At 39.1% G+C, this 17,992-nt stretch overlaps 1 protein-coding gene across 2 annotated transcripts in view; it reads right to left on the minus strand.

Annotated features, from left to right (window-relative positions):
* Positions 1-17,992, minus strand: part of ttf2 (transcription termination factor, RNA polymerase II) — a 40,997-nt gene that overhangs the window by 20,703 nt on the left and 2,302 nt on the right. The window contains exons 2-14 of one of the 2 annotated variants that reach the window (XM_078559654.1): positions 17,101-17,212; positions 14,580-14,666; positions 13,831-13,897; positions 11,228-12,328; positions 11,000-11,126; positions 9,929-10,093; positions 8,665-8,822; positions 5,788-5,869; positions 5,210-5,323; positions 3,791-3,941; positions 2,936-3,041; positions 2,298-2,497; positions 1,848-2,001 (exon numbers count right to left, since the gene is read on the minus strand). In XM_078559654.1, the coding sequence (XP_078415780.1) occupies positions 1,848-2,001; positions 2,298-2,497; positions 2,936-3,041; positions 3,791-3,941; positions 5,210-5,323; positions 5,788-5,869; positions 8,665-8,822; positions 9,929-10,093; positions 11,000-11,126; positions 11,228-12,328; positions 13,831-13,897; positions 14,580-14,666; positions 17,101-17,212 (2,624 nt within the window). The remainder of the gene's footprint in view (positions 1-1,847; positions 2,002-2,297; positions 2,498-2,935; positions 3,042-3,790; positions 3,942-5,209; positions 5,324-5,787; positions 5,870-8,664; positions 8,823-9,928; positions 10,094-10,999; positions 11,127-11,227; positions 12,329-13,830; positions 13,898-14,579; positions 14,667-17,100; positions 17,213-17,992) is intronic. The other variant, XM_078559655.1, reaches the window with a different exon arrangement.

A 17,992-nucleotide genomic window follows, 5' to 3' on the forward strand; every position in this document is an offset into this window, starting at 1 on the left:
TCTGCACGATGAATCTCAAAAGGTGAAGCTTTTCATTACATTTTAAATGCAAAGCCATAATACATACAGCCCTAGGATATACTGGGTCACTTTAGAAGAAATTACCAAATAAATAAGAACAAAAAATCTAAAATTGTCATAATCGGTCTGCTGCATAAATCACTTCAGTGCTCTTAGGCTAGTCTATAAATTAAATACATTAAGCCAGGTTTTGCAGTGAGCAACATAGGAACAGAACTTACACTTGCCCATAGACTTTTGCATGGCAAACTGCTGCCACTGGGACATCCAGACAACATGGCGCCCTCAACAGGATATCTGAGACTTCTGAGAACAGGGCAAGAAATTTTGCCTCTTAACCAGATTGAAGAATTGAGCGGGGGTGGGGGGCTCGCAACAGCAACCTCATATTTAACGGCATAGCTTCACTTGCCATATGTTGCTGTCTATTTGTGCATAAACAATGGTCAGCAATGTTAACCTCACCATTAGTTTCACAGAAAAATCTGGGCCAATAGAAAAACTGAGGTGAAGATCTTGACCTGGAAACTCCAAAATTCTTCTGCTGTTCCTGATTCCAGCTGCACTGTGACTGACAGGAATCAAAAGGTCACACAGCCCTTGTCCAAATTACACAATTTGGATGGCAATAGGAATATATTTATATTATACTCTAACCCTAAACCTAATAGGCTGTCTATGTACTGAAAAATTTAATTGCTTAGAAACAAAGATTTAGGTGCAGAATTTTATGGCCCCTCCCGCTGGTGTGATCTTCTGATCTTGCCAAAGTCAATGGAGTTTTGGGTGGCTCGTTGCATTTTCCAACCCCACCCCTGCTGCAATAGGGTCGAAAATTCCACCCTTAATTAATTAAATTTTCAGAGTTACAGTATGATATATCTCAGTTTCTCCTGTTTTTTCTGATCTTACTGAATTTCCTGTAACTGAGAGCAAAGGTGACATCCTATTCCCAAGCCTCCACAAATGCTGCTCTTAGATAGGCACCAGAAATCAAATAAACATGACTAGTTGACAACATCTTTTCACCTGGTCTCCAAAATGTCTAGGATGAGGAACTAAGCAAATTATAAAAGGAAAGGAACGAAGGAAAGTGAGAGGGTAGGAACAAAATTTAGTGGCATCACATTCTGATACTTCAAAACATTGTCTACTAATTTAAAACCGGTGTTGTATCCCTCCTTTGTCTTATATGACTATGTCTGAAAATAACCTATGAAACAAAGGGAAGGACATTTGTCACAAGAATAACTGGCAGCATATAGCTTCACTTGGTACTGAGAGCCTCTCCTCCAGGCAAATGCATTTAATTTGTTACTGTTCTGCAAACCAGTCCCACAATTCTCATTTTCTCCTCTTATTCTAAGCTCAGCAAGAATTACAGTATTGGACTTTTAGAACCAACAATATCTCAGAGATAATGATCCAAGTTGTTCATTCTCTGAACTCCTTTGATAAAGTACCATCTTTTATCCTGTACAGAGGGTTAGATTCCATCCAAGTAGACATTTGGTTACATTTGCTGGCTCTCGTTCTTTTCTCAGAATTGAAATGCATACCTATCTGAATACAGGCAAAAACAGAGCCCTCTTGCAATAGTTAAAAACTTATGGATCTTGAGGGGAGAATTCATACATTCCAAATATTTAAATTGAGATTAGGTGACTTTACAGCTAGAGTATGTCATAAAAGGTTTGACACAAAACCCATTTCACAGAGTCAGTTTGGGTCCATTGGCATAAAGCCATAATCACTTTTCAGCGATGTGAAACTTGCAGTATCAAGGGATTTTTTTTTTGTCAAAATTGAAATATGGATTTATATACCAGAGGTTTGCCATTAGTGTCAAGCTGGTCCTTCATTCTCCGCAACAGAAGGCTTTTGGTGATAATATTAAGGCGTTCTCCACCCTTCTTCGTACCATTATCCACTTGATTCTTCCAAAGCTTGAAGTCATCGAATGGGGAACAGTGAAGGAACCTGAACAAACAGGAAAAAGTTAAAAAGCAGAGCTATGAGATTTTAAAAATCAGTTTAAGCTCCACAGTTAACAACCATAATTAGTCTCAACTAGGCAATTTGGGAACAATATTTCAAACAACTTAGATGATTTTCTTTATATAAAGGAGAGAAATCATTAAGAATATGGAAATAATGTTAGGAATGTTAAATGCTGTAGTCATTATTTGGGAATAATACTGGCAAAAATGTAAGTGTCTGAAGAATGCAATTTAAGAATGAAGTTTAACACAGGGTGCTCTGGTCTGCCTTCTTACTTGAGCAAAGAGTACATATCCAGCAGGTTGTTCTGAATGGGTGTTCCTGTAACTGCCCAGCGTGCTCTAGCTTGGAGTTCACACACTGCCATTGATGTTTGTACTTGGGGGTTTTTAATGTTGTGAGCTTCATCTAGGATGATCCGAGTCCATACTATCTTCAGCAGAGGAGAATGTGAAGACTTTGCCTCAGTCAAGGCCTGAAAACAAAAAGTATGTGCGCAGTTTTCATCACAACGTGGTTGGATAGAAGAGATGGAAATATCCTACTTATTCTCACCTTAATCATATTAACAGATTTTTTGACAGGGAAACAATTTCACTGACTCTTTTAGTAATATAGAGAGTACCACATCAGAAAGCACACTGATAATGGGACTAGGGCTGGGGCTGATGCACCAGGTCCAAAAAAAACGTCAAGAGCATTATCTGACTGTAAAAATACTAGAGGTGCTCAGAATTAATTCTGAAATGATGAGCTGGTATTTGTTAGTTTGGTGACCATTACAGCAAGCAGCAATTGTTAGGGGTAATCAAAAGCAGCAGTGTATCCAAGAGGATGCAATGGCATTATATACTACTTGATGAATCTCAAAAGGTGAAGAATCACTAATATGACTGCAAAACGCTCCACTTACATTTGCTTCCTCATCTTTGCTTGCACACTGTCCTTTTTTCTTTTTCACTGGGATCTCCTTCGCAACAAGGCTATATGTCGTCACAACAACATCAAATTCTGATAGTCTATAAGAAAATGTTTTAATGTCTTAGATTGGAGTCAATAAAAATGGCACTTAATAGTACATTTGGTTTAAGGTTAAATTCCTCTTCTTGGGTACAGCTGTTCATCTATGCCAACTTTGACTTCCCAGCAAGACATTCATTCCCAGTCATTAGGTCCCCCTGCTTTGCTGGGTTCTCTGACTGATGGGCAAACAAGTGCCCTGATGCCAATCTACTTCAAATGCCACTATTAAATTGGCTTCTTGTAACCACAAATTGACTTGCATACTAGTTTTCTTTGTCTAAGGAAGGGAATGAGGGCTGGTGCTGGGGGCGGGGGGGCAGAAACTTGTCTTTGCTTAATGCCTTCCTCAAATAGTATCAAGGCCTGAAAACCTGGGAGTTGTTGAGAGATATAACCTACATAATGTTGCATGTGACAGATTAGGTTATATATCCAGCCTAAGGTGTCTAGTCAGCTCAAAGTTTACAAAGCTAGCTTTAGCTCTTGTCAATTTAACCATGCTACAAGTCCAGTGATCCACTAGGTGGTTATATATGCATACCAATCTAGAAATATCAATTAGCAGCGAATATTTATTGCAACTGTAATGAAATAGGTGAACAAACTTCACATTATAGAAACACCTTCTGCATATTGCATTACATGTTGAGTTACATTATCAGATTGCACATCGCATTATATACTTAGAGCTGTAAATGTTATTGCATTTTCAGAGTATGAACCCCAGAGTGCTCCAGGTACTCACATCTTTGCTGATTGCTCTCTCTTTGGCCCATGGTACATGTATATACTTAATTTCCTTGAACAGACATGCCGTTCAATTTCCTTCTTCCAATGGTGAATTAGAGATGCTGGACAAATGATGAGTGTGCCACTGGAGATCACAAAAGTGCTATCTTTGGAAAGACACCATTAGAATGTAATATATTAGGTTATGAGGAGACAGCAGTGAGACAGAAATAATCTCCGTTTTGTTGGATATCATGCCAACACCATGCTGCAATGGGCAAAGCTTTGCTCTGCATTTCTACCATTACACGTCATGGAACCCTTCTGAACAATCTGTATACTAGCAAATCAATATATACCCTACAGTAGCAATTTGGTAAATGGTAGTTAGAAAACTGTTTTAACTGTTATATTTAGTCAAAATACAACATAAAATGAAACTCATTACAAATTATTAAAGTACAAATTACTTTATGAAACTTTTACAGAAAATTCGCATATAAGTTGAAACGTACACACTTTAAGATAGGCTTTTATTTCTAAATAGGAATTCTTTCTAAAGTTGTAAATGCAGGAAAAACGAATTGTCTCTCAACTTTCCATTATCAGCGGCTTTGCAAAAAATTCTAAAGCACAACACACAGCTAAATCACTACAGTAAAGCCACATTATGGTTAGTGGTTTAAGCAAAACCACAATCTGAGTTAAAGAAATGTGATGGTTTAAGCAGACAGACCAATTTAAGCCCTAATTAATATAATGACTAAAAATAAAACAATTTTCTGATTTGATTAATGTTATGTAATTTTCTAGGTGAAAATGTCGTTCAAATTGTCTTCATATAGAATACAATAGAGGATCAAGCGGGGCACAATCATTTGTTTCCTTGAGAGGTACACATGGTATTGGTGTTTCACGTTTGTGGCTGGATAGGTGGGGGAGGGAGGGAGGATTCTTGTTATGCAGGTTCATTTACACAGAGCAAGGTCCAGAGCAAGTGTATTGGTCAGGGCACCAGTAGTGCCATGGGGTCTTTTACGAAACCAGGCATATGGATTATCAGTTTAATATTCCATCCGACCACTGCACTTTCAATAGTGCAGCACTCCTTCAGTAATGTGACGGCCTAGATTAAGTACACAAATTCTGGCGCGGGGCTTCATCTGACAGCCTAACTCAAAGACATGGGTGATACCATCAAACCAAGTGTCACCATGCTTCAGTTAGAAGTGCTGTCACGTCAGTCAAAATCCCCACCCAGAACTCAATTCAGCAAAAAGAAAAGCCAGATCATGGACAAGATGGACCAAATGGCCTCATTCTGTGCTGTAACTTTTCTATGGTTCTGCTCTTGGGATTAACTGACCCACGGTATTCCACAGTGCATCGTTTTGTCCCTGTTACTGAAATCGTTGTAATTATCATCACTTCTTACCAGTTTTTGAGACCCACTCCTCTGGCTTTTTCCCTTTTTCTTTCTTCCCCTTGCACCGTTGTGCTAAGATGAGTGCAATCATCGTTAGAGTTTTACCCAAACCCATGTCATCTGCTAAAAAAAAGGAATAAAGTGTCAATATTTTAAATTTATACTTCTCCCTATTACTCCTAATTAGATTGTTACTAAAGGCGGACAAACATCCTATCCAGACAAATTTCATTTGGTGCAAGTTACAATTAGTTTTAGAAATTCTGAGTATCAACCCCATCTCCTTCCTGATTAAGGGTCAAAAAGTAATCGTCAGCTATTCTTCTCTATTTCTTCTATTTTAATTCAAACTAAATGCTCCTCTTAGCTATCAGTCAATATATATTGCTAAATAATGTCTAATCAGAACAGGAGAATCAAATAGCAAAATAATTATAGGATTTGACATTCCATTCTATGTGATTCTACCAATAGTACTGTATTAAGCTACCACCTGAGACCATTTCTCATGCAAATTAGATGCTTTGGTCTCATTGTTTCCCATGACCTGGCCAGCTTTTTGAGCCCTCTTGAAAGACCTTGCTTACCCAGTATGCCACCTGCTGGTTTTTGCTTTTCCCGCCAGAATAGCCATGCCAATGATTGCTTCTGATGAACCAGCAGAGGGACCTGTAAAAGTGATTTTTTTTGCTTTAAAAACAATGTTTTATGCATGATGTATTTTTTTCAGCTTTGTCAAGAAAATAGAAATGAAACAAAGCACAGTCCACTGTAACCAGATTAAATTGCTGTAACCATGGAAACTTATTTTGTCTCCCTTTCAAAAACAGAAGGGAATAAAATATGACATGATTATAATGTAATTTAACAATTGTTGATGAAATTGGCATTAAGGAATATTAGGAAAGGCAGGGAATCTTTTAATATTAAGAAACATGAAGTGCGCTAAATACCAAGTAAAGGTTTAAATGAACTTGAAAAGCAGCTTTAGTCACCAGAGCTTCACAGTTCAGCTTGCTTACGCATGATACATTTACCATATATTCTAGCCACAGCTGACAAACAGCAGGTTAGTGTGACTAATATATCTAGGATTCCAACCATCTGTCAAAGATGGGATTTTGGCTTAGTTTATATCATGGTATAAGACCAATTTAGTTTGCAAGAGGTAACTCCCAGAGACACGGAAGGCATCTAGAATTTTGGTGATGATGCTGAGGCATAATAGCCATCACATTGAGGCGTTTTGAAAATTGTGTCAGGTTTGAAATAAAGGGAAGTAATTTAGCACATCTCATCGGCAGTCTACATTCTCAGGTTAGAATTGGAGGGGGAGCTTAGAAGGACGAGCAATGCAGGTGTCAGGAGCTTTCACATCAATGGGAAATGGGGGTGGATGAGAACATTCAAGATGGCAATATTAATTTTACAAAAAGTATTGGTTTGTCGATCTACCATGAGTTGAGGAAGTGAGAGAAGTAATCTTTGTCTCTCTAAAATTTACACGAAAAATCGGTCTAGGGCAGTAAGAGACACAGATCTGGCCCTCCAGGCAGTCACTAAGGCTAAAAGATTCCAGACTAAGGTATGAACATGTACAGCACGCAAAAAAAAAAGTTAGTGTCAATTACTTCAGTGACTGCTACCATGCGTCATGACTTGGAATTTTTCAGCCACATTTCCACAAAAATTGTTTGGAAACAAGCAACATTAAATGTGTTTAGAACAGAAGATTGTTTGAGGTTTGCCCAGCAAGCCCAGTACTGGACTGGCCATTCACAGGCTGATTAAAGGTGATTTGAATGTGGAATTGGTATATGTATTTGTAGATTCCAAACAACAGTGAATTTGTTAGCAACATCTGGCCAATCAAAAAGATACCTAGCATTTTGCTGCTGACAAATTCTTTGGTGGGTCAGAAAGTGATGCTTTAATCAAAAAAACAAGACGCAGACGCCACAAAAAGTCTTTCAGGCAGCAAGAGGATGCACTCTATCCTGGATAGTTTGTCGTTTTACACTAAGGGCTCACTAAAGTGGGTGAACTGTACACCTGTTCTTTATTTGTGCAATATTATGGGAATACTAGTTGAAATAACCAAGTGTGATGAATGTCATGTGGCACAAGCTTAATTTAACGTGGAATACATTAGCTTATGAATCAAAACTAACAATGCCTCACCTTGTATCAACTCGGTCAGCCTTCAAGGAGTATCTATGCTTAAGACACAGTGATCCAATTCAACTAACAAGGGGATCGATTGAATAGATTGAATTCAAATTCCATTTGACTGTGTTGGGGACTGATAGCTTCATGGTCTAAGAAAACTTTACAGAGCTCCCTAATGTCACTTCACAAATGATAAGGTTTGAAGTTCAATGAGGTCAATATTGCACTGTAATTACGCAAAACCAACCTGATAAAGAAGGATCTAGAACAATTCTTGGTTTGTTACCACAAAAATGATCATCTTTGTGTAATGAGTATTGCAAATTTTGGATAAAGGGAATGTATGTCATGGGTTGAGAGCATGTCATATAAAAAAAATTCCACTGTGTCTCAAAACAGAATCTTGAAATGGAACAGTTACAATTGCTTTTGTTAAGTTCATCCTAAAGTAGGAAGTGCAATGCAAAAGAGATGCTAATTCACCTTATTTAGTATATCTTTTAAAGTAGAATTCAGCAGTCCAGGTTTCCAGCTCATCTTAAATTCCAAATGTGAACAGATGGAATTTATTAAAAAGTTTCTAATCTCTGTATGTAATACAGAAAATCACCTGGGCACATGTTGAGGTTTATAATAGCATGGGATTAGCAAGAAGAAATAATTCTTCAGTAACATCTTGTTATTTTACATGATAGACAATGCCAGTTTTGCAAAAAATTATTGATGAGGTAAATTATTTTCTTTTTCTACATTTTACATCTTTTGAAAACTTGTATCATGCAAATCATTTCAAAAATTATTTGCAGATGTTTTACAGCTCTATCCTACAATATTTAATATTTTAAAGCCTACAGAAGAATTCTACAGCGATTACAGAAGTAACATACCCTACATAATCAGAATGCAGCACTCGATTTACCACTCCACTGTTTGCATAACAAACAAACATTTCAGAAGCAAGGCCTTGCTATGCCTAACTGCAGCTGGTTATAACACAATTATGTGACACAATTCTCTTTGGCTGAAAGGTGGGCCCAACCAGGCAACTATACACTATTAGCTGGGGCCCCTGATCATCTACACATAAGACACAGAAAGAAAATATGAATCCCTGCTGAGAAATAACCTACCTCATCCCAACGGTGTCAAGCAGTTTTGAAAGGACTGCAACAAAATGGCTCAGAACATCAGTGTATTACGAAAATATAGTACCCATTTCTTAGTCACCTCCATATTGAAGAGGAGCACAAAGATGGAAAATTATAAAGAATAATATAAATCTCATTTACAATTACCTTGAGATAGGGTGGTTCTTCAGCCTCATCAGATGTATTTGGGCAAGACTCCAGTGATTTGTGGAGTTGCTCAATAGCTTCACTGGTCATGTTCTTGACAGTGAGGAGTCGATCCTCTGTCATCCGTCCTCCATATAGGCTCTGCTGCTGAGAATTTGCTGAAATCCCAAGAAATTATTAATTCACAATATGGAAAAGGAATTTGTATTCCTTATATGATTAAAAGAATCAAGAATGGGCAACTTAAAACCACTTTACATTCCGTACTTGGAAACAAAATTCAAACTTGAAATCCCCATAAAGAACATTCAAATTTCTCTACTGCTCCCTACCCATCCCTCCAAAATGTATTACTTTTATATTTCGAATAAAGAGCTAAGTTATCCCCATCTCATCTCACCTCATTTTAAATTGTAACAGCAAAATGTAAAAAAAGGTCAACCATCATTCCACTCAAAGACAACACTTGCAGAGGACAAGGTGGAACCATGCCACAAACTGACCAAACTTAGCCCAGTTATGGCAGGCAGAACAAAATAAATCGTATCGAATTAGTGCACAAACAGTAATGTGGTATATCAGTTTCAGTGCCAGTGCAATGCCAGGTACATAATCTGTACGTCCTAATGGCTGGCGGATCGTATCAACTGGCTGTGCTTAACCAGCCCACACTTGCAAAACTCAGAACATAATGTCTAACGTTAGATGTGATTCCACGATTGGACAACACTTGCTAAACAATTCCGAGTGGACTAAGAATTTCACTAACAACCAATTTAAGGTTATCAGTTAGGCTTGCACTGTGTCTCACTTACGCTTGCTAGAAGCTACATATATACATATGCAAGGACTTGTCCTCTGCAGGCAGAAGTAACATGTCCAGGCATTGCACCTTTTTTGAATTAAACACAAACATGGGGCACAATAGCTCCCCTTGTGTATTCTCCATAGCAATGTCTAGACCAGAGCCAACTTGAAAACCAACCAGCATCCTTTTCTCAAGCAGTATAAATTGTTGCTCCCTTTGAAGTTTGGCATCCTTGTCTCTGTCCTGATAAGTGCAAAATGAAAAGCTTCAAAAGCATACCTCTTTTTCAGCTTTACTCAAGCCTGAAAATAGAAAACTGCAACTGATTTTCAGTGTGAATATACAAGGTGGCCCCTGGGAGAAAAATATCAGCAGAGATCTGATGGGCCAAATGGCCTGCTTTGTGCTGTAGCATTCTATTTTTTCTTAGAAAAGTGCTTTTTTATGACATTTTACCTCTGTACAACTGGTTACAAAACTGGCTTGACCCCAGAGAAGAATCATCATTGAAATGTGAAGCTGTTGCATCAGATCTAGGATCCTGATGGGGTACAGGATCATTTAATAAGATGGTGCCACTTTTGTCAAAGGGATTGATTTGGCTGTTCCTTGTTTCTTCTCCTACAGAGAAAAACATTGTTGAGTATGAGTTTCAATTATCCTTATAGCTCAATTGTCAATACATGTCAGTATTATCAACCCTGTCAGCATGAACAAAGAACCTGGTCTCGGCAAAGCATTTAGCCTTGATGGCTTTGAGGTTAGATGGAAAAAATGTGTAGGAATTCACATTGTACAATTCCATAGCAGAGCATCCTGATGCACCAGTACTGTTGGTTAGGAGTCTCTCACCTACTGGTAAGCATTAAGTGTAAATTTACAAGTTTGCATAGCCAACGCAAATCGAGACTGGTTGGAACAGCATGGACCGAGTGCTCCCGAATTTCCAATTTGCACCGCCAGAAAGCATTGTTCAAACAACAGGTAGTGGAAATCTAGAACTCTTGCCCTCAAAAAGCTGTTGAGGCTAGGTCAATTGAATTGATACATTTTTGTGATGCAGCGATGGTGGGAAAACAGAGTGAAGATTCAGATCAGCTATAATCTAAGTGACTGGCAGACCAGGTTCAATAGGCTGGATAGCCTGCTCTTGTTCCAAACATTCTGTGAGTGAGATAAAAACAAAAAACTACTGCGGATGCTGGAAAGCCAAAACAAAAAACAGAATTACCTGGAAAAACTCAGCAGGTCTGGCAGCATCGGCGGAGAAGAAAAGAGTTGACGAAACATCAACTCTTTTCTTCTCCGCCGATGCTGCCAGACCTGCTGAGTTTTTCCAGGTAGTTCTGTTTTTGATTCAGTGAGTGAGGTTCCTTGCTGGCAGCTTGGGCTTGCAAAATGATCTCAGTTATGTGTACAATCAGATTTAAGTTAACACAGTATCAAACACTCCTGTAACTTCGAAAATGTTCCATTCGCCCATTCAAGAAAATGCTTCATTAATTCTAAATAAGCTCAATATAGTACCTTTTTCACTGTCATCTGTAACGGACAGGCATAGTGCACTCAGAGCATCCTCCAAGTCTTGGACTTGATTTATTAACCTCTGACCTTTGTCAGGAAGGGCAGCAACATTCACTGTTCTCAGAGTATTCTGAAAAATGAAATATTTACATCTCTTATTTTTCTTCCTAAAATTAAAGATTTTTAAAGACGTCACTGTCCCTTTATGTTACCTCCTCTCACACCTATTACCTTCTTCTGCTTAAGTTGAGCAGTCAGCTGGTTGTGCAGTGCCACAGTTTTCTTGGTTTCTGTGGGTGCCGATGTGCACTCGAATCCAGGAAACATTGTGATTGTTCTCTGTCCATTACTGATATTTGTTTTTCTTGCAACTGCTGTCTGCTTGGCATCCGCTGACTGGCTGCTAAGTGTATTTTTCTTTAATTTGGTACAGTTATTTTCTGCTCCAATACAAACAGGTGCCTCTGCATGAACTTGTCCATGTGATTTAATCTCTTTATTTGTTTTCCTATTTGAATCTGAGCTTTGTGTAGAAATAACTGAACAGTCACCAGTAGCAGTGTATTCAACTTTGGTTCGTTGTGTCTGTTCTGAGCAGTTTTCTTGAGTATCTTTTAGTTCAGATTGATGGGGGATCCTGGTCATGCAGCACTTCTGAGTGCTACTTGGCTTTTCATTTTCACAACTACATTCGCTTTTATTGCTTGATGATTGCCTGACCCTTAGTTGTTCACCTTTCAAGTGTACACTGCTTGTTGTTGTAGTGTTCCTATGGTGTGATGAGTGTTTATATAATTCTTCATGGACATGCTTTTTCTCAGATCCTAACTGAACATTATCTCTCTTTGTGGTCTGGGATGGCTTTGATGATTTTCCTTTGTCAGTTGCCAAGAGGCCAGAAGGTTTGAAATATGGTAGATTGTGACCTTTCTTTTTACTAGAGTCAGTTCCTTCTGTTCTAGCATCATATGTAAGGTGATGAATTACTTCTTTTTGAGTTCCTTCAGAATCCACAACAGCAAGCTTTTCAGCCTCACCAGATGACTTTTCCTTGATTTTGAACCCATCATGAGACTTCTCCGCTCCCTGCTTATCAGTTACTGGTAAACCATTCAACTTCAACCTTTCCCCTACATCCTCATTATGCTTCTTGTTTCTTTCAAACTCAGTCTCTTGGCTGCTATTGTTATCGGTATCAGCTTTCCAGGTGAATGGCTTCCGATTCTCGCTTGGAACTCGGAAAGGGTTTCGTTCTTGCTCCTTAGGATGATGGGGTTGCCTTCCAACATGATGGGCATCTCTCTCTGTTGGTGACAGCTTTGAATTTGGTCCCTGGAAAACACAAATTAAAATTTAATATTTCTTGTGCACACCCAAAAAGGAACACATATTGTGGACTGTCGCGTGGTTTTTTTTAGATAAGTTGAATCGTATATGAAAATCCAGCTGAATAAATCCTTGTGGAATATAATATCCGTATCTTTCCCTTACTAAAATGAGTGTCAGTGTTGAGGGATCATTTGCCCATTCCTACTTTTCGGGTGAGCATCAAACGCTGTGAGGTCAGAGACAACAGAGATCACATGCAGGACAAAGTATCCAAAGCACATCACTCATACTGCACCTGAACTCAAACCTCAGAAGCACAGATCTTTACACAAGTGTTCCACCTTCCAAACATTAACTGCCTGAGAGTATGGTGGTGGTAAATTCAATCAAGGTCTTCAAAAGAGAATTGGATAATTATTTGAAAAGCAAAAATTTGCAGGACTATGGGGGAAAAAAAGTGGTGGAGTGGCACTAGACAAGTTGTTCTTGCTGACACAGACAGGATCGGCTGAATGGCCTCCTTCTGTGCTGTAACCACTCAATGATTCTATCCTTCGGCCTCTTTGAATGAGAACAAAGAGTACAGGTATTAGCAGAAGTGAGTTATACCCACTGTCAGTGTGCACATATTTAGTTATCAGAATAGAGATTCTTCATACCAACAATTTAATCTCCAATCTCCGGTCTGAAAGGTGAAAAAATACTGCTTCAATCCATAGAAAACCAGTTGGTCGGTATCAATAGGAGAAGATCGATACAGAAACATTAATCTTGTTTCCAGCTGGCACCACTGGGTTAAATTCTACAATGGTTTTATCAAAGCCAAGAATGTTGCTTTTAATACTGTTAGTTACAGTCACCCAGTCTTTCAAAAATACTAAATTTGTGCACAAATCAGTGTCTTTCTAAGAAATGGAAAGCATTATCACATGCAAAAAATCTTTCTGAAAAAATTCTGAATCATGAAAAATTGAGAAAATATAAAGTCTAGAATAGTCTGATGGATTTCAGAGGCTGCTTATAATTGTATACACTTCGCATCATTTTGTACAATGACCCTGAAGAGGATTTCAACATTCACCTGCTATATTGATTTTAATGGAAAGGAAAATTGGAGACTGAAGAGCATACAAAGAGGAACTCCTGTCTACAGAGCTCATTCTAGAATGAAAATACAACTCATTTTTGGACTTGTAACTATACAGAAAATATGATTTCCTACTCTACAACAGTGATGACTCTTCAAAAGTACTTCATTGGCTGTAACTGCTTTGGGACATGCTGAGGTCATGAAAGGTGCTTTAAAAATGCAAGGCTTTCCTTTATTCATTATTAACATTAGCTCAAAAATAAAATACCAGAAACCATGGCAGCAACATTTCAACTCCTTAAAATAACAATGATCCATGCCTTCGGCTTCTAGTTGCAATATAATGTGTCATCAACATTACAACATCTTAACTATTGACAAATACCAAGTATAAACTCCTACTAAATGTCCATACCTGCCAGGGAACATTTCCGCACCATTTCAGATTATCTGCCTTCCCTTTCACACAGCGATAATATAAACTACAGGAAAAGAATAAGACAAGCACTGAAAATCAAATCAATTACTAACACTGTGCCTCAATCACACTTTCAATATTTCTCCTTTGGGAGGGAAATTATTCAATTTTTTTCACATTAATAAACATATACTAAATCAACAAGCTTACATATCACAGGAACTATGTATGGAAGACAGAATCAGTTCCAGTGATGGAGCTACCTACTGTGCTCTGCACACAACAGTGATTCTATCAGGTAACCACAGAAAGAAAACAACTGTTATTTATGTTATGGTAGTGGCTCACAATGACAAGAATGTCTTGGGCAAGGTTTCTTAAAACCAAGTCCTATGGCTGAATGGCCAAACTTGGGAATGAGAAAAGGCTATAACATCATGACCAGCTCACTCTACTAGGAAAAGAGATCACATCCAAAGGAATGAAAGGTCCAAACCCTGGTATAAACAAGAAACTGCAGTTCTTCTACTGGCCTACTAGGTAAATGCACCCCAGTCGCAAGACCAGGTTGTAAAACCACTAGAAAAATTTAACGTAGATTATCTCAATGTGAAAAATGATACGGTTCATCCTTTCGTCTGCCCCTCAGAATAAGAAACACAAGGGGATTTAGTGCTACATGGATTTCATGGCTCACGTGAAATATCATATGGAGTTGCTTACATAATAGTAACAGTAAATCTTACCAATAAGACTTGGTGTCCGATTTTCTAGAGATGGCCTGAAGTTCCACAATTGAACCTTCATGTATCAGACAGTGAGATACTGGGATACTGGGAAAGAAAGACAATAAAACCAGTTACTGCAGAAAACACAGTATCAGAGAAATCAGGAGACAACAACAACAACAAAAAAAAACCCTATATGAAACTTAACCAAAATTTACTTGGTGGGGCATTGTAATTGGTCTCAGTTTCCAAACTGGGGAATGAGGTGGGGGGGATGGAGGAGACTGGGGCGGAGGTTGGGGATGGGGAAGGAAATCAGTCAAGGTTCTCACGGTTGACTCCTATCAAGAAAAAGAAGTCTGTGTCATTAGTCACTGACTTCAGCAGTGGAATCAAGTTCATAACTATCTGAAATATATTCAGTCCAAAGACTGAATTTTTTAACCACAATTGCACATGCACAATATTCATAATGGAAGCTTCACTATTTTTAAATAGGATGAATCTTGATGCGACCATTGAATCTTACATTTATACAGCCACTTTTTGAGGATTTCTGACTAGATTTCAACGTGTTTCTTGGTGTAGTTTGTGTTCAGTTAACTACAAAGGATAAGGGAGGGAATGTATGCATATTAAAAGCTATGTGAACAAACTTGTGGAATATTGCTATTTGTATCCCACATTGAGCTGAGGCAGCACAATTCAATAAATTCATCCAAGGCTCAGTGGGTGGTATTTAATGGAGGCGAATGAGGTCTTGCCTGCATGCTGGAGAAGCGGCGAGCCCCGCGTCAACTCCTTTGGAGAAGGCCTGCCAAATAAAGTGCCAATCACACGCATAACTCGGCAGGAGTGGGCCTTCCCCCACCGATCAAGGACCCTGGGGGTGGAAATCCCACCTGTCATGTGCTGCTAGCCAATCAGAGGCCAGTAGCTTTCATTGCTTGGTGGTACCACCAGGGTGGCAGTGGCTGCTACTGATAATGCACCCATCAGAGGCCCAGCATCACCACTGGATCCAGGCATGGGTGGCCGATAGCTGGGGAGGGGTGGGTGGGGTTCTGAGCGGGCCTGCTGATCAGGCTCAGTGTGCCTTTGAACTAGGGAGCCCCCGGGAAACTTGCAAGCAAGCCTGGCAGTGTTTGCTTTCTGGGCTTCCCTGCACCGGCAGCAGCATGAGGCCCTTAAGTGGACAATAATTTCCCACTTAAGGACCTCAATTCACGGTAGTGATTGTGATGGTGGTGGGGGTAGGGGGTGTAATGCTGAACACAGGTCTTTCTGCCACAGACTTAATCAGGACAGAGACAGGAAGGTGGTAGGTTCTGCTGCCATCCTCCCGACTGATTAAACGCTCACCCGCCACCAAATTTACCACAGGGAATAAATTCTGTCCATTACATCTAGATGGTCTCATTTGTTTTGAGAATAGGAGATATTTCCTTAGGATGCACACCTGGGGGTGTGGAAGCTTCAGTAGTAGGCTTCATCAGCAGCTCTACCCAACCTGAGACATGGGGATGTATAGAAAACAGAAGAGTAAAGCTTCATGTGCTGCTTAGTCAGTTGGTGAGACACACTGAGGGGGAAACCAGCAAGGTCTAAGCAGATCACCCTTACATAAAAAGCCAACCTTAGCTTGGATAGCTGGTCAGGTTTCAGGGAAAAAGTAGTGACCTAAAAAGGAGCAGTGTGTTTTATTAGTTTTCTTAATCTTGAAGCAGAAAATAAAGTGAGCTGTATGAAGATGATATTTGATTTTGACTGTTACTCTAAGTTCACTTGTTCTATATCAATTACTGCAGCTTCCTGATTCATATCTGACTTCTTCTCACTAAAGTGTTTCTCAGTGACAGGAAAATAACTCATATTTCAGATCACAAAAGGGTCCTATTGTTAGTTCTCCATATTGCGCTATCATATGATTAGATATTGGGCAGTTTGGACATACTGCTAAACACAAGAAGCGGGAGTTAGTTACAGTAATAACCAGCACTGCTGAACATATTTTAGCCAGATTTGCAATTTGTATCAAATGTCTTTCACGTACTCAGGACATGACAAAGTGCTTTACAGTCAATGAGTTATTTTAGAAGCACAGTCACTGGCAGATAATGTGCACGCAGCAAGCTGTCACAAACATCAATGAGACAAATGACCAGTTAATTGGTTTTACATAGTGCTGGTTAAGGGAGAAGTTGGTTAGGACAATACGGAAACTTCCTCACACTGTATTCTAAACCCTACTGGACCTCGAAAGATTGCCAGACTTCTTCCACAGGCACATATGTTTTGACCAGTAACAGAAGTTCATAAGATGCTTAAAGTAACCAAGTTTCCAGTTACAATATATGGTCACCACCCGTTTGTCACTTTCCAGCAACCCCTCGACCCCATGTCGTTTGGCACCAAAAATTTCTAATTGTATTCAAAAGATTGCACCTTAGGCCAAAATGTTACAACACAAAAAATTTCTCAACAAAACATTACTCCTACTTTCTCCTTTATATCATAATGCAGAATGAGCAATACGTACTTAGCAAGCTGCGTGAATGCACACGGTGAACTACCCCGGTGTCCACAGATATAGAAACTCTTGCCTTTGGTTGCTCCATCTCTCACTCCTGTTTTCAGAAAACAGGATGTTCCTGCAGGACACAAAGAACACAGACAATCAAGACAAGAGTTAGGATGAAGACATTTTTAAAAAAAGGAAGGCTTGCATTTATATAGCACCTATCATAAGTTCAGGACTTCAGCCAGTAAAGTACTTTTGAAGTTTAGTCACTGGTGTGATGTGGCAGTCAACGTGTGCACTGAAAACTCTAACACGGCAATGAAATACATAACTAGACTATCTGCTTTATGTGTTGGTTCAGGGATAAATGTTGGCCAGGGCATCAGCAGAACTCCCCTGCTCTTCTGTGAATGGTGCAAGGGATCTTTTATGTCCACATGCGAGGGCAGACTTGGTTTAACATCTCATCCAAAGATGGCAGCTCCAATAGTGTAGCACTCTGAGTACTGCACTCCTTAAATATTCACTCTATTTGAAAATACATATATCCACAATTTATCCAGCCAACCTCACCTATGGACATATTAAACATACAAAAATAAAAGCTAATTACTGCAGATGCTGGAAACCGTCAGCAGGCCAGCCACCATTTGTGAAGAGCGAAACAGTTAATGTTTCAGTTTGATTAAATGCTCATTCTGATATAAGATTATCAACCTTTGCTGAGTGTTTGCAACACTTTCTGTTTTTATTGTGAACAAGGCAGCTTCACAGACAAGCAATCAGCAACAAAATGAGCCTGCAATTACCAGCATTTTGCATTTCTCCCAGGTTTCCAGCATGTAGGCTCTTTGTCTACAAGTTGACAGTTAAGATTGTAAAGTGATAGGCATGAGAAATGGTAACCTTG

This window comes from Cetorhinus maximus, chromosome 16 (genome assembly GCF_964194155.1).
Source record: "Cetorhinus maximus chromosome 16, sCetMax3.hap1.1, whole genome shotgun sequence".
Taxonomy (NCBI): Eukaryota; Metazoa; Chordata; class Chondrichthyes; order Lamniformes; family Cetorhinidae; genus Cetorhinus; species Cetorhinus maximus.